The sequence below is a fragment of the Saccopteryx bilineata genome, chromosome 1 (genome assembly GCF_036850765.1).
Source record: "Saccopteryx bilineata isolate mSacBil1 chromosome 1, mSacBil1_pri_phased_curated, whole genome shotgun sequence".
In the NCBI taxonomy this organism is placed as follows: domain Eukaryota; kingdom Metazoa; phylum Chordata; class Mammalia; order Chiroptera; family Emballonuridae; genus Saccopteryx; species Saccopteryx bilineata.
In genome coordinates, this window is record NC_089490.1 from 105,089,454 (window position 1) to 105,111,272 (window position 21,819).

At 41.9% G+C, this 21,819-nt stretch overlaps 1 protein-coding gene across 2 annotated transcripts in view; it reads left to right on the forward strand.

Moving 5' to 3' along the window:
- The window catches only part of STAB2 (stabilin 2), a 165,526-nt gene that overhangs the window by 70,121 nt on the left and 73,586 nt on the right, over positions 1-21,819 (forward strand). For both annotated transcript variants that reach the window (XR_010729508.1, XM_066263061.1), the window contains exons 24-30: positions 1,155-1,248; positions 2,454-2,612; positions 13,860-13,955; positions 14,544-14,636; positions 16,961-17,008; positions 18,453-18,589; positions 19,002-19,116. Coding sequence is in view for 1 of the 2 variants with exons in the window: in XM_066263061.1 (XP_066119158.1) it covers positions 1,155-1,248; positions 2,454-2,612; positions 13,860-13,955; positions 14,544-14,636; positions 16,961-17,008; positions 18,453-18,589; positions 19,002-19,116 (742 nt within the window). In the remaining variant the exon portion in view is untranslated. The remainder of the gene's footprint in view (positions 1-1,154; positions 1,249-2,453; positions 2,613-13,859; positions 13,956-14,543; positions 14,637-16,960; positions 17,009-18,452; positions 18,590-19,001; positions 19,117-21,819) is intronic.

Genomic DNA, 21,819 nt, shown 5'->3' on the forward strand with positions numbered 1-21,819 from the left:
TGATATAGAGGCAGAGGTGGGGTCACAGGGAGCAGAGGGACAGCTGTCAGAGGGAAGGGGGATGAGGGAATGGGATCAGAGAAGGTGAAGGGATTCGTGAAATTATATACATAACATCAGAGGGAGGGGGAAAGGAGTCAGGGGGAGGGGGAGCAAAAGAGGGATATAGGGGGTATGTTGTTTGGGGTTGAGGGTGTTATATTGAGTGAGACACTTGAATCCATGTTAACACAATAGATTTAAAAATTTAATAATAAAAAAACTCTTAACTACCCCATAAAGGACTATCTGAGGTAGGTCTGTATATGCTATGTATACAAGTAAGTCAGTGTTGGAACAGGTCAAGCTAGGTCTTCATTTGGGCACCAGATAAAATATTTAGTTCCTCTAGGGGCCTTGCTATATAAAAAATATTATTTTTATTTTTTGTGAAGCGCACAATTTGCAATAGGAACATGGGAGTATGACAGAACCGCATGGTGTCCCAGCACTCATAATAGGACCCTCGATGAATATTGGTTGAACCAACAGCCCTGTGTTTAATAGTGAGAGAATCATGGTGGAACATTTTGAGAGGAGTGTCTGAGAGACTCAGGGGTCAGGAAACTATTTCAACTCACAAATGAGGCACCTGAGAATGTTGTGTTTGGGGGAGGAGGAACCTGAGGGACTAGAAAAGGAGGAGAGGGGAGGTCTCACATGACTGTCATTTTCACATAGAAGAGAGGGTAGAGCTGTTGCCTCCTAAACCAGAGATAATAACTAGAATTCTAAAGAGGCAAACTCCAGCCCAGGATGGGCAGAAAAATCTGCCAGCTGTTGAGCCTCATAGATGCAGGTGCCCTGCTAAATGCTCCTTGTGCATTAGCTCACTTAACCTTCACCCTGAGAGAGGAGCAGTGTGATTAGACCCATTTTCCAGATGAGGAAACAAAGTTTCCCAGAGGTGAAGGGACTCGCCCAGGGTCACATGACTGCTGAGAGGTAGGGCGTGCTTCCCCCCCTGGGTTTGTCTGACTGCAGACCCCAGAAAGTACCCATGACCACCTTGGTGCACACAGGTCAAGCCCCAAACCCCTGGATGGTGGGCCATCTTCTGGGTGGTTGGTGCTTATATTCCTGGGGCTGATTCTGTGCACTCCTCTTCTGGGCAGCTGCGTTTGCAAAGCCGGATATGAAGGGGATGGAAGCTTCTGCTCAGAGATGGACCCTTGTGTGGGATTAACCCCAGGAGGCTGCAGCCACAATGTGAGTTTTGGGTTTTTTATTTCTAAAGTGCCTGTTTTTAAGGAAATCCTGAGGGAAGGCCTTCCAAAAAGCAGGATCTGATGGCTTTTCATCGCATGAAGCACGTCTGTTTGAACATTGCATTTTAAAGACAGGTCGGGTACCTTCTGTGAGGTTCCACTTCCCAAAACCACATGGTCAGGGGCTTTGGGCTCTTAAAGACACAGCCTGAGAGTCAGACATTGAGATCATCGGTATTAGACTCTTGATTCAGATGCTACAGCTTCCAAGCAACTTTACTGTGTGCAATCTTACTGGCTCCTCCCACCAACCCAATGAAGAAGATTTTGTTATCCCCATCTTACTAATTAGGAAACTGAAGCTTGGGGACATTAAGAGACTTGCCCTAAGTTCTATTATTGTCAGGGTGTAGCCAAACCCACCATTGCTTTCACTAATACCTTTTGAATACTGCCGCTACCATGTGGCTCTTGTCACCTTCATCACTCACCCACAGTTTAGTAACTGGCCTCCCTGCAGCCTCTCTTAGCTACCCACAGTACATTCATTGTTCACCCACAACCAGAGTGGCTTGAAGTTGGCCAGATCATATTTTCTCCCATGCTGAAAACCCCTCAGTAACTCCCTCGGGCTCGAAGGAAGAAATCAGACACAAACATCTTGCCCCAGCCCATGAGACTGCCCTTGGGCTAGTCCCACCCATTCAGACAGCCTCATCTCAACAACTTGGCTTGCACCTCTCCCCCTCTCCCCATGTCCTTTGACCTCCTGGTGTGGTCGTCCTAAGAAAAAGTACAGTGATTTGGAGCTTGGGCTTCGGCGTCATATAGACCTGGCTTTATGCCTCTTTGTACCTATGTGACTGTGGGCAAGTTCCTCCAAGCCTCAGTTTCCTTACTTGCTATGACAATACCTTCCTCAAGATAGTGGCTCACACCTACAAAATATTAAGAAGAGTTTCTGCCTCAATAAAATGAAAGTGATGGTAGTGGTGGCCGTTAGCTGGCCAGTTCCAACCAGTTGTGCTCTTCAAACCATCTCATCACTTCCATGGATGTCAAGGCAAATGTGTGCTTTAATCATTCCCACTAAACTCCATGCAAATGTGCGTTTCTAGAATGCACCTCTGAAAATCCTTTTTTGCTTTCAGAATCATGTAGCTGGACTGAGGTTTCTGAAGTTTTGTTCCCTCTATCCTCATGCAGGCAGAATGCATCAGAACTGGCGTGGGGACCCACACTTGCGTGTGCCAGCAGGGATGGACCGGGGATGGAAGAGATTGCTCAGAGATCAACAACTGCCTGTTGCCCAGTGCTGGTGGCTGCCATGAAAACGCAACCTGTCTGCATCTGGGCCCCGGGCAGGTAGGTGTTCTGGGGCAGAGGGCAGAGGAAACAGGGTCCCTGCAATGTTTGTGTTTTTTCTAGATGTAGAAGTGCCTCTGGAATCGACCAATCTGTTCCCTGTTTCCACAAACTTGGTTTTGAGTGGTCTGTTTGTTTGTTTGTTTTAAGATTTCACATATAAGTATATCCTACAGTATTTGTCTTTTTTTTAGAATGGTTATTATTTTTTAATTAATTTTAATTAATTGTGTTAACATGGATTCAAGTGTCCCACTCAATATAACACCCTCACCCCCCCAACCACATGTCCCCCATTACACCTCCTTTGTCCCCCTCCCCCTAACTCCCTCTCCCCTTACCTCTGAGATTTGCTGTTTTGTTATCTGTATCTAATGTTATGTATATATAATTTCACTAATGCCTTTGCCTTCTCTGATTCCATCCCCTCCTCCCACTTCCCTCTGACAGCTGTTTCTCTGCTCCCTGTGACCCCACCTCTGCCTCTATTCTGTTCCTCAGTTTACTTTGTTCATTAAATTCCACATATAAGTGAAATCATGTGATATTTGTCCTTCTCTGCCTGGCTTATTTCACTTAGCATAATGATCTCCAGGTCCATCCATGTCATCGCAAAAGCTAAGATCTCCTTCTTTTTCATGGCCATGTAGTATTCTATTGTGTATCTGTACCACTGCTTTTTAATCCACTTGTCCACTGATGAACACTTGGGCTGTATCCAGATCTTGGCTACTGTTAACAATGCTGCAATAAATATGGGGGTGAATATCGTTTTTTGAATCAGTGATTTGGTACTCTTAGGATATATTCCTAAAAGTGGGATAGCTGGGTCAAAAGGCAGTTCCATTTTTAATTTTTTGAGGAAACTCCATACAGTTCTCCACAGAGGCTGCACCAGTCTGCATTCCCACCAGCAGTGCAGGAGGGTTCCCTTTTCTCCACACCCTCCCCAGCACTGATTGTGTGTTGATTTGTTAATGAGCACCATTCTGACATGTGAGTTCGAATCTCATTGTGGTTTTAATTTGCATTTCTCTGATGATTAGTGACATTGAACATTTTTTTCATATGCCTATTAGTTATCTGTATGTCCTCTATGGAGAAGTGTGTATTCAGTTCCTCTGCACATTTTTAATTGGATTGTTTACCTTTCTGATGTTGAATTTTAGAAGTTCTTTATACATTGTGGGTATTAACCCCTTACCAGACATATTGGCGAATATGTTCTCCCATTGCGTGGGCTTTTTATTTTGTTAATGTTGTCTTTTGTTGCAAAAAAGGCCTTTTAGTTTCATATAGTCCCATTTGTTTATTTTATCCTTTATTTCACTTGCCTGTGGCGATAAATCAGCAAAAATATTGCTACAAGAGATATCAGAGAGTTTACTGCCTATGTCTTCTTGCAAGGTGTTCACGGTTTCACGACTTACATTTAAGTCTTTTATCCATTTTGAGGTTATTTTTGTAAATGGTGTAAGTTGGTGGTCTAGTTTTACTTTTTTGCATGTACCTGTCCAATTTTCCAAAACCATTTTTAAAGAGACTGTCTTTACTCCATTGTATGCTCTTACCTCCTTTGTCAATTATCAATTGACCATAAAAGCATGGGTTTATTTCTAGGTTCTCTGTTCTGTTCCATTGATCAATATGCCTGTTCTTATGCCAGTACCAAGCTGTTTTGAGTGCAATGGCCTTGTAGTATAACTTGATATCAAGAAGTGTAATACCTCCCACTTTATTCTTCTTTTTCAAGATTGCTGAGGCTATTTGTGTTCCTTTTTGGTTCTATATATATTTTTGGAATATTTGTTCTATATCTTTGAAGGATGTAATTGGTATTTTAATAGGAATTACATTGAATCTATAGATTGCTGTGGGTAGTATAGACATTTTAATGATGTTCATTCTTCCTATCCATGAACACGATATATGCTTCCACTTGTTTGTATCTTCCTTGATTTCTTTTTTTAATGTCTTATAATTTTCTGAGTATATACAAGTCTTTTACCTCCTTGATTAAATTTACTCCTAGGTTCCTTATTTTTTTGTTGCAATAGTGAAAGGAATTGTTTCCTTAATTTCTCTTTCTGACAGTTTATTATTGGTGTATAAAAAATGCCACTGATTTCTGAGTATTAATTTTATATCCTGCCTCCTTGCTGAATTCATTTATCAGGTCCAGTAGTTTTTTAACTGAGACTTTAGGGTTTTCTGTGTACAGTATAATGTCATCAGCAAATAATGATAGTTTTACTTCTTTTCCAATTTGAATGCCTTTTATTTCTTCTTCTTGTCTGATTGCTGTGGCTAGGACTTCCATAACTATATTAATAAGAGTGGTGAAAGGGGCACTCCTGCTTTGTTTCTGATCTTAAAGGGACTACTTTTAATTTTGCCCATTGAAGATAGTGTTGGTTGTTGGTTTGTCATAGATGGCCTTTATCATGTTGAAGTATTTTCTCTGTATTGCCACTTTGCTCAGAGTTTTGATCATAAGTGGGTGCTGGATTTTATCAAATGCTTTTTCTGCATCTATGATATAATCATGTGATTTTTATCCTTCCTTTTGTTTATGTGATGAATCACATTTATTGATTTGAAAATGTTATACCAGTCTTGCCTCCCCAGAATAAATTCCATTTGATCATGATGTATGATCTTTTTGATGTATTGCTGGAACTGCTTTGCTAATATTTTGTTGAGAATTTTAGCATCTATGTTCATCAGGAATATTGGCCTATAGTTTTCTTTCTTTGTAATATCTTTACCTGGTTTTGGAATGAGGATAATGTTTGTCTCATAAAAGGAGTTTGAAAGTCTTCCCTCCTCTTGAATTCTTTGAAATAGCTTGAGAAGGATAGGTGTTAGTTCTTCTTTGAATGTTTGGTAAAATTTGCCTATAAAGCCATCTTGTCCAGGACTTTTGTTTGCTGGGAGTTTTTGATAACTGTTTCAATTTCATTGTTGTAATCAGTCTGTTTAGGTGTTCTGATTCTTCCAGATTGAGTTTTGGAGACTGTATGTTTCTAGAAATGTATACATTTTGCCTAGGTTGTCCAATTTTTAGACATGTAGATCCTCATAGTATTTTCTTGCAATCCTTTGTAGTTTTGCAGTGTCAGTTGTTACTTCTCCATTTTCATTTCTAATTTGATTTATTTTGAGTTCTCTCTCTTTTTTCCTTGATAGTCTGGTTAAAGGTTTGCCAATCTTGTTTACCTTTTCAAAGAACGAGCTCTTGTTTTCATTGATCTTTGGTATTGTTTTTTATCCTTTATGTCATTATTTCTGCTCTGATTTTTATTATTTCCTTCTTTCTACTTCCTCTGGGATTTATTTGTTGTTCTTTCTCTATTTCTTTTAGATGCAGGGTTAAGTTGTTTATTTGAGCTTTTTCTTGCTTCTTAAGGTATGCCTGTAATGCTATGAACTTCCCTCTCAGGACTGCTTTTGCTGTGTCCCATAGATTTTGAGTTGTTTTATGTCATTTTCATTTGTTTCAAGAAAATTTTTTATTTCTTCCTTGATCTCATTGTTAACCTATTTGTTATTTAGTAACATGCTATTTAGCCTCCAAGTGTTTGAATGTCTTTCAGTTTTTCTATTGTAGTTGATTTCTAGTTTCATGCCATTGTGATCAGAGAAGATGCTTCATATGATTTTAATTTTTTTAAATTTATTGAGATTTTTTGTGTCCTAACATGTGGTCTATCCTAGAGACTGTACCATGAGCACTTGAAAAGAATGTACAGTCAGTCATCTCTCATGATATCGTGGTTCACTTTTCGCAGTCTCACTATATCACAGATTTTTAAATTGTATAAATCTAATTTTGTATCATAAATTTTTTACTATATTGTGAGATTTTTCAGTATATAGGTAATTTTATATATTTATTATTTTAATTATTTTTGCAGTAAAATAAGCAAGATAAGTGTGGGAAAAGTTAATAACAGTGTGGGATAGAATGGTAAAGTATGGGGAGGGTTTATAGAGCCTTAAAATATATATAAATAATAAAATAAATATAAGGTCGCTGCTTTATGGCTTTTTGCCTATCACGGAGGGGGGGTCTAGAACCTAACCCCCACAATAGACAAGGGACCATTATATATTCTACTGCCTTAGGGTGAAAAGTTCTGAAGATATCAATTAAATCCAGTTGATCTAGTGTGTCATTTAAGGCCACTGTTTCTTTGTTAATTTTCTTTCTGGAAGATTTATTCATTGTTGTTAGTGGGGTATTAAAATCCCCTACTATTATAGTATTGTTGTCAGTCTTGCCCTTTATGGACATCAAAATCTGCTTTATATATTTAGGTGTTTCTATATTAGGTGCATAAATATTTACAATGGTTATATCTTCCTGTTGGATCGCTCCCTTTATCATTATGTAATGACCTTATTATCCCTTACTATAGCCTTTGTTTTAAAGGCTATTTTGTCAGATATAAGTATTACTACCCAGCTGTTTTTTTCATTTCCATTTGCATGAAATACTTTTTTCCATCCCTTCACTTTCAGTCTATGTGTATCTTTTGTTCTGAGGTGGGTCTCTTATAAACAGCATATGTATGGGTCCTGTTTTCTTATCCATGCTGCTACCCTGTGTTTTTTGATGGGAACATTTAATCCATTTACATTTAAGGTTATTATTGATATGTATTTATTTATTGCCATTTTATTCTTTAAATCTACAATCCTCTTTCTTTCAATTTTTTTTTCTCTTGGTCTTTTTATAGAAGGCCCCTTAACATTTCTTGCAGTACTGGATTGGTTGTAATGAATTCCTTGAATCTTTTTCTGTTTGGGAAGCTTTTTATTTCTTTTTCAATTTTGAATGATAGCCTTACTGAATAAAGTAGTCTTGGTTGTAGGCTCTTGTTCTGCATTACTTTGAATATTTCTTGCCAATACCTTCTTGCTTCAAGTGTTTCTTTTGAGAAGCCAGTTGTCATCCTTATGGTGGCTCCTCTGTAGGTAATTGTCTGCTTTTCTCTTGCGGCTTTTAGTATTTCTTTATCTCTTAACTTTGGGACTTTAATTATGATGTATCTTGGTGTAGGCCTCCTTGGGTTCATCTTTAATGGGATTCTCTGTGCTTCTTAAACTTGTGTGACTTTTTTCTTCATTAATTTAGGGAAATATTCTGTTATGATTTCTTCAAACAGGTTCTCTATCCTTTATTCTTTCTCTTCTCCTTCAGGAACCCCTATGATGTGGATGTTGTTTCTCTTCATGTTGTCACAGAGCTCTCTTAGAGTTTCCTCAGTTTCCTTTCTGAGCCACTTTTCTTTTTGCTGTTCTGCTTCTGTTTTTTCATTTATCTTGTCCTCTAAATTGCTGATTCAGTCCTCTGCTTCATCCAGCCTGCTATTGATTCCTTCTAGTATAGTCTTCATTTCTGATACTGTATTTGTCATTTCTGACTGGTTCTTTTTTATGATTCAATGTCATTTTTGATGCTTGCTATCTCTTTATTTAGGTTCTCATTATGACCATCTATTGGTGCTCTAAGATCCTTGAGCATCCTAAAAATCATTATTTTAAATCTGTGTCTAGTAGTTTGATTACTACCATTTTATTTAGTTTTTTTCTGGGGATTTCTATTGTTGATTCATTTGGGTCATATTTCTTTGTCTGCCCATTTTTTCTGTGCATTAGGTATCACTGTCTGACTTTGAAATTTGTTGTGGTGTCTTTATGAGGAAGGTGGGCTCAGTGGTACTGACCTCCAGGTCAGCTGATTTCCTTGCTCTAGGAATGCTTCTTGAGGGTAGTATTTTTTCTCCTGTTGTATGTGAGTATTGAATGCAGGTGGTCCTTTCATGAGTATGATTATCCCTTCAGGTTGGCTAGCTTTAAGCGTCAACCTTGATGATGTGTATTAGACACTGTACAGTTTCTGTCCTGTTGGGTGTATTTATTCTACACAGTGTCTGGTGCCTCCTGGACTCCTCCTTTATATGTGCTGCTTATGTAGTTAGCTAAGTCTAGGGTTGGTGCTGTCTGTCACCCACATCTGGTTGTGTTGGTTCTAGGTCTTCTTGGGTTGGCATCAGCCATTGTTTATAATCTGCCATGGGCTACCTGTTGGTAGATACTGCTCTGTTCACTGTTTGTGTCTGCATTTTTTTTTTTGGCCTGGGTAGTGTGGGTGGGGCCAACCTGTGTATAAGGATCAACTTCCTCCTGCTTAAAGATGACAGCAGGTCCATAAAAGCCCCAAGCTCTATAAGATTTGCCTTTACTTTTCAGCTCCTCTACCTTCTCTTGCCTGGTCTTCCCACAGAGTCTTCTATAGAAAGACTGTAGTGTGGGCTCAGACTGGCCTTACCCAACCAACCCCTCTACAAGTTGCAAGTTTGGTGGGTTAGGGCAGCTGAGGCTGGGAATACAACATTAGTGGGACCCCCCTACTTCAGGGGTATCTTGGTCAAGAGCTCAGTATGGGGAATGTGGCCCCTACTCCAGAGCCTAATCCTTCAACCACTGCTAGATATTCAAATTTTATTTCTCCCCAACAAGGTGAGCAGCAGGTTCAAATTGAGTGTGGCTGACAGTCCCCTCTGCAGAAGTTCTTTCATCTGGTGAAATCCTGGTTTCAGGGAGGAAGACTGAGAGAGTCCTCTCCTCTGGCTGACTGTGCCTCTTCCAAAGGTGGCTAAGCCCCTTGACCAGCCCCAAAATAGGCTCACAGGGACCCATACTTTAAATGTCATGTTCCAAGCCTTTTTCCCTTCCCCGTGTGGAATCTAGCCCAACAGGGCAGGACAGAATATCCAGCACCTGGCTGGCTGACTGTGAAGTTTCACCTTATCCAATGCACTTGAGCCACTGTGCAAATGCTGATCACATTAAGCAGAACTTACCTCAGCTGGGCCAGGTGTGAGCAGCCCTTCCTTAGAATACCCCAATAGCAAGGGTTGTTAGGTCCTGAACTGATGCTTTCTGCAGCTGGTCACACTGGGTGTGCCAGCCCTGGGCTTCCCTGGAGGGAACCCAGCACAAACCCAGTCATTGGGAGACACTGCCCATGACTGGCCTTCAGCAACTTTCTTGGAGCTACAAGCAATCCAGAGGTTGTGGCTGCCTCTACTGAACTCAGGTGCACATGGAAATACCAAACTTCACACCTAGGCTGGCTTTTACCCACACTGGGCCTGGAAAAAGGTCTGCTTAAAAGGCCAAAGTTCCCTGAGTACTGCCTCCTGCAGCCTCTGTCTGCTGGCTGCTTATTGGGCTTGGCCACAAAAAAAAAAAAAAAAAAAAAAAAACACCTCTGGTAGAGTCTAGAGCAGGGGTAGTCAACCTTTTTATACCTACTGCCCACTTTTGTATCTCTGTTAGTAGTAAAATTTTCTAACCACCCACTGGTTCCATAGCAATGGTGATTTATAAAGTAGGGAAGTAACTTTACTTTATAAAATTTATAAAGCAGAGTTACAACAAGTTAAAGCATATAATAATAATTACTTACCAAGTACTTTATGTTGGATTTTCGCTTAGTTTGGCAGAATAAATCTTTATAAAACAACTTACTATAGTTAAATCTATCTTTTTATTTATACTTTGGTTGCTCCACTACCACCCACCATGAAAGCTGGCACGCCCACTAGTGGGCAGTAGGGACCAGGTTGACTACCACTGGTCTAGAGCCTGTAGTAATTCAGGGATTAGGAAGGGTGGTGGGTGTGGTTCCTCCCCTCAGCCCTAAGTGTCAGTCTGTCCAGACTTTTTTTTTTTTCTTCATTTTTCTGAAGCTGGAAACGGGGAGGGATAGTCAGACAGACTCCCGCATGCGCCCAACCGGGATCCACCTGGCACGCCCACCATGGGGCGACGCTCTGCCCACCAGGAGGCGATGCTCTGCCCATCCTGGGCATCGCCATATTGCGACCAGAGCCACTCTAGTGCCTGAGGCAGAGGCCACAGAGCCATCCCCAGCGCCCGGGCCATCTTTGCTCCAATGGAGCCTCGGCTGCGGGAGGGGAAGAGAGAGACAGAGAGGAAAGCGCAGCGGAGGGGTGGAGAAGCAAATGGGCGCTTCTCCTGTGTGCCCTGGCCGGGAATCGAACCCGGGTCCTCCGCACGCTAGGCCGACGCTCTACCGCTGAGCCAACTGGCCAGGGCTGTCCAAACTTTTTTCACAGACCTCAGTAGGGTATGGCCTCAGGAGTTGAGTCTGGTAGGTGTGGCTTCTGAGACCCAGAGGTCTTCCCATAGGCCAGAGAGTTTCTATTGAGTCTCCCATGGGGCAGAAGCACCAGTCATAGACTTGGGAGCATGGGGGTTAGGGGAGAGCTCCGGCCTCAACACCAGAAAACTGAGTCATTGACGGGTTCCCTGCTTCCTGGCTGACTTCTCAGAACAGCCAGATCTCCATGAGGTGGGCAAGACGAATTCCCGAGGGACTGCTCTATCCAAGAAAGATGGCAACTGCAGTATTAGAGAATGACTAAGCACAGGGGTTCCAGTGGCTGTCCCCCACAGTGTCTCTCCATGGGCCTCCAACTTTATACTCTCCTCATGCAACTCTAGTCCTCTCAGCCCTCCCCCACCAGAGCCCCGGGTAAGTAGCCATGAACAAAATTTTCTGTGCTGGCCCTTTAAGATGGAGCCTACATCTCCAAGAGCTCCTGTCTCTTTCTCACAGACAGAAACCCAGCTCTTTTCACTGCCAAATGCTGTGTGGGTACCTCTTCTAGGCTCTGGGGCTCTAGGCTGGGGCTCTGGGCCTGGGGCTTAGGTCCCTCCCCTCTCAGGGTGAACCTCCCCACAGTGAGAGTCCCTCCAGATCCTCAGCCACCACTCGCACATGGAAGCAGGGCAGCCCTTTTCACGTCTCCGCCCTTCCTACCAGTCTCAGTGTGGCTTCTTCTGTGATCCTTGGTTATAGACTCCTCTTCATTTAATCCAAAGTTGTTTTTTCAAGATGAGTGTTCTTAAATTAAGTTGTAATCCAGTTTGGTGCTGGGAGGTAGCAGCAGTTGGAATGTCCACGTACACCATCGCCATCTTGGAATACAGAATCTTATTTGTCTTTCTTTTTTTTTATTAATAAATAAATTTTTATTTTAATGGGGTGACATCAATAAATCAGGGTACATATATTCAAAGAAAACATGTCCAGGTTATCTTGTCATTCAATTCTGTTGCATAGAATCTTATTTGTCTTTCTTTATCTATCTCATTTCACTTAGCATAATGCCCTCAAGGTTTATCCATGTTGTCACAAATGGCAAGATTTCATTTCTTTTTATGGTTGAATAATATCCCATTGTGTGCATGTCTGTGTGTATATGTGCTATCACATTTTTTTTATTCATACATCTGTCAGTGGACACTTAGGTTGTTTCCATATCTTGACAATTGTAAATAAAACTGCAGTGAACATGAGCATGCACATAACTTTTCAAGTTAGTGTTTTGTTTTCTTCAGATAAATACCCAGAAGTGGAATTGCTGTATCATATAGTTCTAATTTTTTATATAAAAAATTTTTCATAGTGGCTGCCCCAGTTTACATTCTCATCAGCAGAGCTCATCCTCACCAACACTTATTATTTCTTGTCTTTTTAATGATAGCCATTCTAACTGGTGTGGGGTAATCTATCACTGTGGGTTTGATTTGCATTTTCCTGATGATTAGTGTTGTTGAACATCTTTAGATGTGCCTGTTGGCTATCTCTGTGTCTTCTTTGAAAAAATATCTATTCAGATCTTCTACCATATTTTATTCAGATTGCTCAGTGTTTTTGCTATGGAGTTGTGTGAGTTCTTTATACTTTTTATATTAATCCCTTATCAGAAATGATTTTCAAATATTTCTTTCTATTTAGTAGGTTGCTTTTTCATTTTGTTGATAGTTTCCTTTGCTGTGTAGAAGGTTTTTAGTTTGATGTTGTCACACTTGTTTATCTTGCTTTTGTTGCCACATAGGTACTATTATTAGTCCATCTTATAACAGATGCACAGAGAGGATGAATACTTTGCCCACATCACACAGAAGATAAATCACAGCGTGAGCTTCACAGCCAAACAGTCCAACTCCAGAGCTGCCCTCTTAGTCACCACCCTTGACCACACTTCCTATTTCTGTAGACTACTTGTTGATCACTTTCACTTAGCCTCACTTAAGGGAGACTGAGGCAGAAAAAGCTACTGTCTAGGAATTAATCCAGTCCAGGAGAGGTGATGACAACAGTACTAGGATTGCAGCCATGGACAAGTACTAACCATAGAAGAGCTCACTGCAGTCATTTGTCTCGCCAAGCATTTAGCAAACAATTGAATTCATTGTTGACTCACCTGAGTTGCCAGGTTGTATTTGAGAAAGAAAGAAAAATTCTCAGTATCTGTGTTAGTTTGCTAAGGCTACCATAACAAAGTGTCACTAACTGGGTGGCATTGAACAACAAAACTGTACTGAATCACATGTCTGAAGGCTAGAAGTTCAAGGTCAAGGTATCAGCGAGTTTGGTTCCTTGTAAGGGCCACAAAGTAAAACTGTCCCATGCCTCTCTCCCAGCTCTGGTGGTTTGCTGGCCATCTTTGGTGTTCCTTGGCTTATACATGTGTCACCATGGTCTCTGTCTTCATGTCCACATGGCTTTCTCCCTTTGTGCATGTCTGTGTCCAAATCTCTCCTTTTTCATGAGGACACCAGTCATGTTGGATTAGGGACTGGCCCTACTCCGGTCTGACCTCATTTAAACTGAACTAATTACATAATAACAAACCTGTTTCCAAATAAGGTCACAATCTGAGGTACTGGTTGTTCATGTAGAAGTGGCACCTTACTCTGAATCCACCTGCTCAGAGGCAATGCATATCTTAAATTACATAAAGTGCCTTCTAGCCTTGCAGTGGGCCTGGGCACGAATCTCCACCAAGTGGATGCCTCATGGCTCACATCATCTTTCCCTCTTAGATGGTAGGTTCAATTTTTCCAATGTGATGCTCTTTACAGGCTAAGTTCTCTGAGACTCTCCATATGGCCCTTCTGGGATAATAAATTCAAAATGAAGTCACCAAGAAACTATCAGATTGAGAAATTTATTGTGGAATGTGGACAGCCAATGGCTCTGGAATCTGAAATTTAACAAACAAAAGACATCAATATTGTTCTCTAGGAAGGCCAAACAGCTATGGTTTCCGTAGTTCATTTGTCAGCACCACGGGAGGGCATGACACGGAAGGCAGTTGTTTTCCAGGCCCCCCTTTAACTCTGTTCCTGGGATTACAGAATGAGTGTGAGTGCAAGAAAGGCTTCCGAGGCAATGGGATTGAATGCGAACCCATAACTTCATGCTTGGAACAAACTGGGAAATGCCACCCACTGGTGAGTTTCTTGATTTCTTTTATACTTACTAAAACAATGACTTGAGGAAGAAAGTTAAGTTATTTCTTATCTGAGCGTAGACATGGGAATAAAATCTCTCTTATTCCTGAAGGGTGTCTCTAAACAGAATGGAAGTAGTTACTGTAACTTTGATTCCATTCCAAAGCTTGAAAGAACCAACGTATGATTGCCAGGTAAAATATAGAACTCCCAGTTAAATCTCAATTTCAGATACACACTGAGTCTTTTTCCAGCACAGGTATGCCTCCACATATTGCATGAGACAGACTTATACTGAAGCACATTTGCTTATCTGAAATTCAGGTTAGCGGTGTGTCCTGTGTGTTTACTTGCTCTATCTGGCAGGAATGGAAAAACCTCAACGGTGATTAAGTAAGAGCTGTGCCGCACATGCAGACCGGAGCCTCTCACTGTGACAGAGGAGGGTCTGCAGGTTACTTCCACCATCTTTCAATCCCAAATCTGCAGTTCTCACCTTAGATGGAGCCCAATATCTTGTGGATGTAACTCATCTAACTCTTTAGTTAGGAAATCAGCCATTACTTTTTTTCATCCTCATTTTATCAGGCAACGTGCGAGTTTACCTCTGGCGTCTGGAGCTGTGTTTGTCAAGAGGGCTATGAAGGGGACGGCTCTCTGTGCTACGGGAATGCAGCAGTGGTAAGTCCTCTGAGATGAACTCTAGTACAGAGTGTTGGAGGCAGGACTTCTTTGAAAATGGTCTCAGCTTGGATGCCTTTAAAATGCTGTACAAGCCAAGTGCTCCAGGAGGTTTTATGCGAAGCAAGCTGCTTCTCCCAGATGGTGTATATGCCTCATGGGGCATGTGCTCTCTACAGGCTGAAGGGAGCTAACGTTTATTTGGCCCTTGCTGTGTACCAGGCAGTCCTGGCTTCCTTTCCTTGCCATTCTACCTCTTTCCATTCCCAAACTTCCCAAATGGACACTGTCTTCTGCTGAGCTATGTGTGTGCTCCTGTCTGGGTTGTGTGCCCCCTATTGGTCCCCAGAGCACCCTGTGCTTTACCATGTCCGATGTGTGTGTGTGTGTGTGTGTGTGTGTGTGTGTGTGTGTGTGGCGTGCGCACGCACGTCCACACCTCTTTTTTACGAATTCTAAAAAGCATAACTCAAAAAATGTAACATAAAAATGTTTTTTAATGTCAGAATAAGTTTAATTTTGTCATATTTATTTGGTTTAATTACAATAAAAGCACGCTTGGACTTTATATATATATTTTTTAATATTTGACTTAATTATTATAACATATTTCTCAGAAATTTGTATATAGTGCTCCTATACTTATTTGTAGGATTTTAAATGCACCCCAACTTCAAAAAGTTTGAGAACCACTGGATTAGACACTTGAGTTTTCAGAGCAGTCCAGTGGCTTGCTCAAGGTCACACAGCTAGTAAATGGCAAACTCAAGAAAAGGGCCAGGTCTTTTTTGACTCAAAGTCCAGAACTTTCTTTACTCTATCATGTTCAAATGTCACAGATCTGCTGGCACTGTTGAGTGTCTGTTCTTTCCCTTCCCCAGAATGACTGTAAGGTGTATAACAGCAGAAGCCATCATTTCCCTTTTTCATCTCATATCCTCCCTGCATTCTAACCTGGTACCAATTGTGATGATTCAATATATATGTTCATTAATAAATCCCATAAGATAAATTCAAAATAAATATCTCCTGCATGCCAGCCTGTATTCCAGGGGTCGGGAACCTATGGCTTGCAAGCCAGATGTGGCTCTTTTGATGGCTGCATCTGGCTCACAGACAAATCTTTAATAAAAATAATAATAACGTTAAAAATATAAAACAGGCCCTGGCCGGTTGGTTCAGTGGTAGAGTGTCGGCCTGGCGTGCGGAAGTCCCAGGTTCGATTCCCGGCCAGGGCACACAGGAGAGGCGCCCATCTGCTTCTCCACCCCTCCCCCTCTCCTTCCTCTCTGTCTCTCTCTTCCCCTCCCGCTCCATTGGAGCAAAAGATGGCCCAGGTGCTGGGGATGGCTCCTTGGCCTCTGCCTCAGGTGCTAGAGTGGCTCTGGTCGCGACAGAGTGACGCCCCGGATGGGCAGAGCATCGCCCTCTGGTGGGCGTACTGGGTGGATCCCAGTCGGGCGCATGCGGGAGTCTGTCTGACTGCCTCCCCATTTCCAGCTTCAGAAAAAGACTATATATATATATATATATATATATATATATATATATATATATATAGTCTCATGTATTACAATCCATTCATTTCCTACCATTTCCTACCACTCATGTTCATGGTTGTGGGTGGCTGGAGCCAATCACAGCTGTCCTCTGAGACAACACCAAATTTTTATTGGATAATGTGTACATGGGTCGTTGTATGGCTCTCGGGGAATTAAATTTTAAAATATGTGGTGTTCATGGCTCTCTCAGCCAAAAAGTTTCCCGACTGCTGCTGTATTCTGAGCACTTTAAAAATATCAATTTCTCCAATTCACGCATCAACCCTTTGAGTTGGCTCTTTTTTATCCTCATTTTACAGATGAGAAAATTGAGGCCCTGAAACATTAAGTCACTTGTCTAAGGAATTTCAGCTCCATGTTTTAAGCCACTACTCAACATTGGTTCAGAAAGGAGGGGTCTTTACTGAGCTGTGTGACGCCCCCCTAAGGGTTGGGTAGCCATATTCTTACAACCTGAATTCTGTTTTGAAAGATCTTCAGGTTGTCATTCCATTTGAAGTTTTGGGAATTACTCCTTTACCTCAAATACGGAGGACAATTGAGCCACTGAGCCTGAAAGAATTGAGCAGTTCTGGCAACATGGAAATTCAGCTAGTAGGGATAGCTATTGATGTCAGAGCAAGGAAGCTGGCAGGGAAATGAGTCTGGCCCAGGAAGGCCAAGTGCAGGCTATCAGAAATGTGCTGTGATTCTGCTTCTCATTGTCCCTTGTCTCATGTTCTCTTTCATGTCTCCCTCATTCCCTTGCACGACCTGAATAAGGAACTGTCATTTCTCTCTGCGGCAGCTATATTTAACCAGTGGATAAATGTGAGTACCTTTGTTGGAATTTAAGATGGAGATGTATATAATTTTAGAAATTTGGAATGCATGTAATGGAAAATTAAAAATGCCACTGGGAAGAGGAGGGAGGGTCATTGTCTAGAGCAGAGATTTCCACCCTGATTGTGCTATAGAATCACATAGGACACATTTTTTAAATAGCCATACCTAGGTACTCAGCCCAGACACTGATTTGATTGGCCAGAAGTTTACCCCTGGTGCCAGTGTATTCTGAAAGCTTCCCAGGTGGTTTTAACATGAAACCAGAGCTAAGGACTTCTGGTCTGGGGTAAGCTGGGGTGTTCAACTTTTTAACCAATTCAAACAGAAACGTATGGCTTCATAAATCACAGAGGTCTTTTTTATTTTAGGTCTTTTTTAAGAAGTCAACATAATTCATCACTATAACTCACCAAGTTAGAGCTGGGATTTATAGTTTCAATCTGGAAAATGTGTGTGCCTAGCTCTCAACCCAACATGCCTAGAGGAGCATTTCCCTCCCTCCTGGAATGTTCTATAACAGGGAACCCAGTCCCCATGCTACCTCATTGTCTGTTATCCTTGCCTAAGGGGACTAAAGTGACCAGCCCAGACAGCCATCACACACGTGGTTTATCCCCTTTAAATAGATAGGTAATACCTGGTCAGCACCCACTCCAGGACAGCTTCCTATTGCTTCTTTATATGGCCTCTCTGACCCCATCACATAGAAAAGCAGGGACTGAGAGTCCTATTGTGACCAACCCCATGCGCATAAACTTGCCCAGTGGTGGACTGGACCCAGTTTCCCTCAGCTCGTGAGAGCACACCTTTACCAACTCCACTGTCCTGTCGGTAGCTTGAATTCAGTCATGGTGGGAATATTTACCCCACAGAAATTAACAAACGCTGCAAACTAGGGCTGTTTGTTTGTTTTTTGTTTGTTTGTCCTGGAGAGCCAATGGTTAAACATAAGCACACCATTGCTTTTATCCACAACTACCTCTAGGTAAGAATGAAAAGTAGGTCAAGTTTGATTTTGGGCCAACGTCCAGTCTCTCTCCCATGCTGAAACTGTCCCTGTAATCTTTCCACCATCCTTTCGCAAAGGTCCCAAGGATTCTCACGGTTCTCTACATATACAATGCACAGATGTGCACATACATGCACAAACACATGCATGATCCTGCCAAGACTATTCTCTGACTCTTCACTTAGACTAAAGGATAATGACCAATAATGACTCAACATGTGAATTGATCCAGAAAATGTGCCTTTTGACAAAGCTCACACAAATAAATAAAAAGAAGGATTTAGAAAGTGGTTCCTAGGACTTGCTCAGGGCCCCTGAAATTAGATCAAAGGGAAATTGTCATCTCTGCCAAGCATGGAGTGAGCCCTGTTCTGTCCCCTCATATGAGTCAGGCCATTTTCTTTTCCTTCTGTGATTCAGAATGCTTCTCTGCATCCCATGCTGTCAGCTGCCTCAAACCTCACTGTCTTCGTGCCCTCCCAACAAGCTATTGAGGACATGGACCAAGATGAGAAAGCCTTTTGGTTGTCCAAGAGCAATATTCCAGCCCTGATAAAGTAGGTATTATGCATTTTATTCTTCATGATGTCTTGCTGGCATCAGTGTGAACAAGCTCCACAGAGGGAAGCCATGTCGTCTTTCAGATTCATGGTACTGAACATGTTTGCTACTCACCTCCTCCCAGGATGGCAATAGCTAACATTACTGATAGCCCTCTTTGTGCTAACTGCTTTGCACATAATGGTTAATCTTCCCAAGGACCCTGAGATAAGCATTATAATTATTCCCATTTTACAGATGTTGAAACTGAGGCACAGGTGATTAAGTAGCTCACCGAAGGGTTCCATGGCTGATCATTGCAGGGAGCAATTTTGAATCTGCCAGTCTGGCTCCAGAACCATTAAATGGCTCAGTGACATTGCCACATGCATTGACACTTCACTGTAGCCCTATGCACTGTCGTTTTAGATACCACACACTGCTAGACACGTATGCGGTGGCAGACCTGCAGACCCTGTCGTCTTCTGATATGCTGGCAACGTCTTTGCAGGGCAACTTCCTTCACCTGGCAAAGGCAGATGGGGTAAGAGAGCACTGTGGTTTGTCTGGTTAGTAGAAACATATCAATTATGTTCATACTATACTTTTAAAATGTTTGTGTTGTGACCTGTGGTGGCGCAGTGGATAAAGCATCAACTTGGAAACGCTGAGGTTGCTGGTTCAAAACCCTGGGCTTGCCTGGTCAAGGCACATATGGGAGTTGATGCTTTCTTCTCCTCACCCCTTCTCTCTCTCTCTCTCCCCCCCCCATAATGAATAAATAAAATCTTTTTAAAAAATAAAAAATAAAATGTTTGTGTTGTGGAAATCTCCAAACATGAGCAAAAATAGACCAAAAATAGAACCTCTAACGTCCATGTAAGCATCACCCAGCTTATATTGATCACCTAGCTATAATGATCATCAGCATATATTGATACACACACACACACACACACACACACACACACACAAACACATACACTTATCTTATAAAATGTGACCCTCTGCCCACTGGTTAGGCACAAGGTACTTTGTAGAAAGACCACAGACTGATCCAGGTCAACTCTCAATTCTTCTAAGCGAAGTTTATGCAATTCCACCACTCTGATTTTCATGCATGGTTAGCCCAGAACTTGTGACTATAACCTACTGACTGAGCTAGTATAGGTTCCTAAAATTTAATACTAAGTTAGGATCAGTCAGTCAACAAATTTATTGAACACCTGCTATGCTCTGGGAACTGATCAAAGTGCTGGTGGCAGGGCAGTGCCAGGGAAGACCAAGCCCTGTAGATGCTCCCCTTCCAGCAAACGCTGCCATGTGTCAAGGATTGGGTTTAGTCTTGCCCCAGGAAGTCTAGCTGCCCTGCCACGCGTGGCAGCGTCTTAAACTCTTTCTATGAATCTCACAAGATGAGAATGAAGATGCTACTGGAGAATGAGAACTGCTACATCAGTAGACCATGGGGAACAGTCAAAATGTTTCAGAATTACTGCACTAAAGCATGTCTACCTTCCAACATAGTGTGAGCACTGTGAAAAGGCTCTCTGACCAGTATTACCTAAATGGTTGTGCTTCACCAGATAATTCCTTATAGAAAGCAGAAAAGAGTGACAAAGGGTCTCATGGACTCTCTACTTTTATCATTATTATTATTATTATTATTATTATTTGCTGCAGACCAACATGGCTAGTAATTGTCCAGGTCCTGAGTGAGAATGGTGTGGAATGAAGAAATAAACTTAGAAAAAAGGATGGGATGGGGAGGTCTCTTTGCAGCATTTAGCTTGCAAGAGCAAGTCTCCACCCCCAAACCATTTTATTTATAGGGCAGAGTAAAGTTATTAGCAAATCAAAGAGATCTCTGATACAAAGTCACATTTCCAAGGCAACCCAAGAATTCTCCCAAGTGCAGAAAACCCTCCACACTTCATAACTGAAATCAACCAACATCAGAACAAACAGAGGGTGAGAAGAAGGGCATGGAAATTTCTCCTTGCAACTTAATCAAGCAAGTGAGGTGGGGGAATGGGACGAGTACAAATAGCTTCACAGCCAATATGGAGGTGTGGGGAAAGAGCTTAACCTTTGGCTAAGCCTTAAACTGCAAAGGCTTTGCCAGCTTGCAGTCTCCCACAATTATTATGCATTATATACATATATCAGATAATGGGGTTATTTCCTACCACTGTGCTAAATCACTGATTCTCTTAGCAAGCATTAAGTGAACACCCAGCCTGGGCATGCTTATCACAAGTTCTATAGATTCAAAGATAAATCAATCAATAGCTCTAGTCGAGAGGAGCTAACCATCAAAGACACATTTTTAATGAGTTTATTCCTATGTCTGATGTAAATGTGTCCCTTTAACCAAAAAAGATGTGCAAGGTAGCCAAGAATGTTTTCTTCAGGGCCTCTGCTGGTGTGACTTTGGAGCTGCTGAAGGTGACACAAGTCCCTTCTGCACCCAAAGTGCCGGGGAGGATTTTAAATAAAGGGTCCTGGTGGGGAGATGAGGAGAGGACTCTGGAGAAAACAGAGTGTGGAGCCCATTGTCATGGTTGGCTGGTGGGCTAGGTGGGTGAGTAGGCTGGGTCTTACTTAGCTCCATTCCCCTTGTAATTATTATTCTCGAACAATAGTTGGATCCCAACCAGGAAAGTCAGTTATTGTCTGTATGAATTTGCTAGAGCTGCTATAGCAAAAAACCACAAACTGGGCGGCACCAACAACACAACTTTGTGTCTCACATTTCTGGAGGCAGAAAGTCCAAATCAAGGGGTGGTTGGAACTGGTTCCTTCTGAGGGCTGTGGAAGGAGCTGTCCCAGGCTGTCTTGTAGATGACTGTCCTCGTGTTCACATGGCATTCTTCCCCCGTATAGCTATGTCCTAATTTCCTCTTCTTATAAGGACAGCAGCCAATTAGATTAGGGTCCATTCTGATTACCTCATTTTAACTTGATTACCTCTATAAAACTCTTACCTCCAAAGAAGATCACAGTCTGACATACTGGAGGTTAGGACTTCAACGTATGAATTTGGGGGAGAGAGGAAAGACAGTTCAACCTGCAACATTACCTATAGTGTTTTTCAAACAGCAGGGTCACTTTAGTGATGTAGCCACCACTTTTTGAATGAAATAGAATGGAGTGGAATAAGATCAATTATCAACTGCCTTCCACATTGTAAAGCACTGTTTCATTTTGATTGTGTGAGTCTGGTTGTGTGTTTGTGTGATATGTA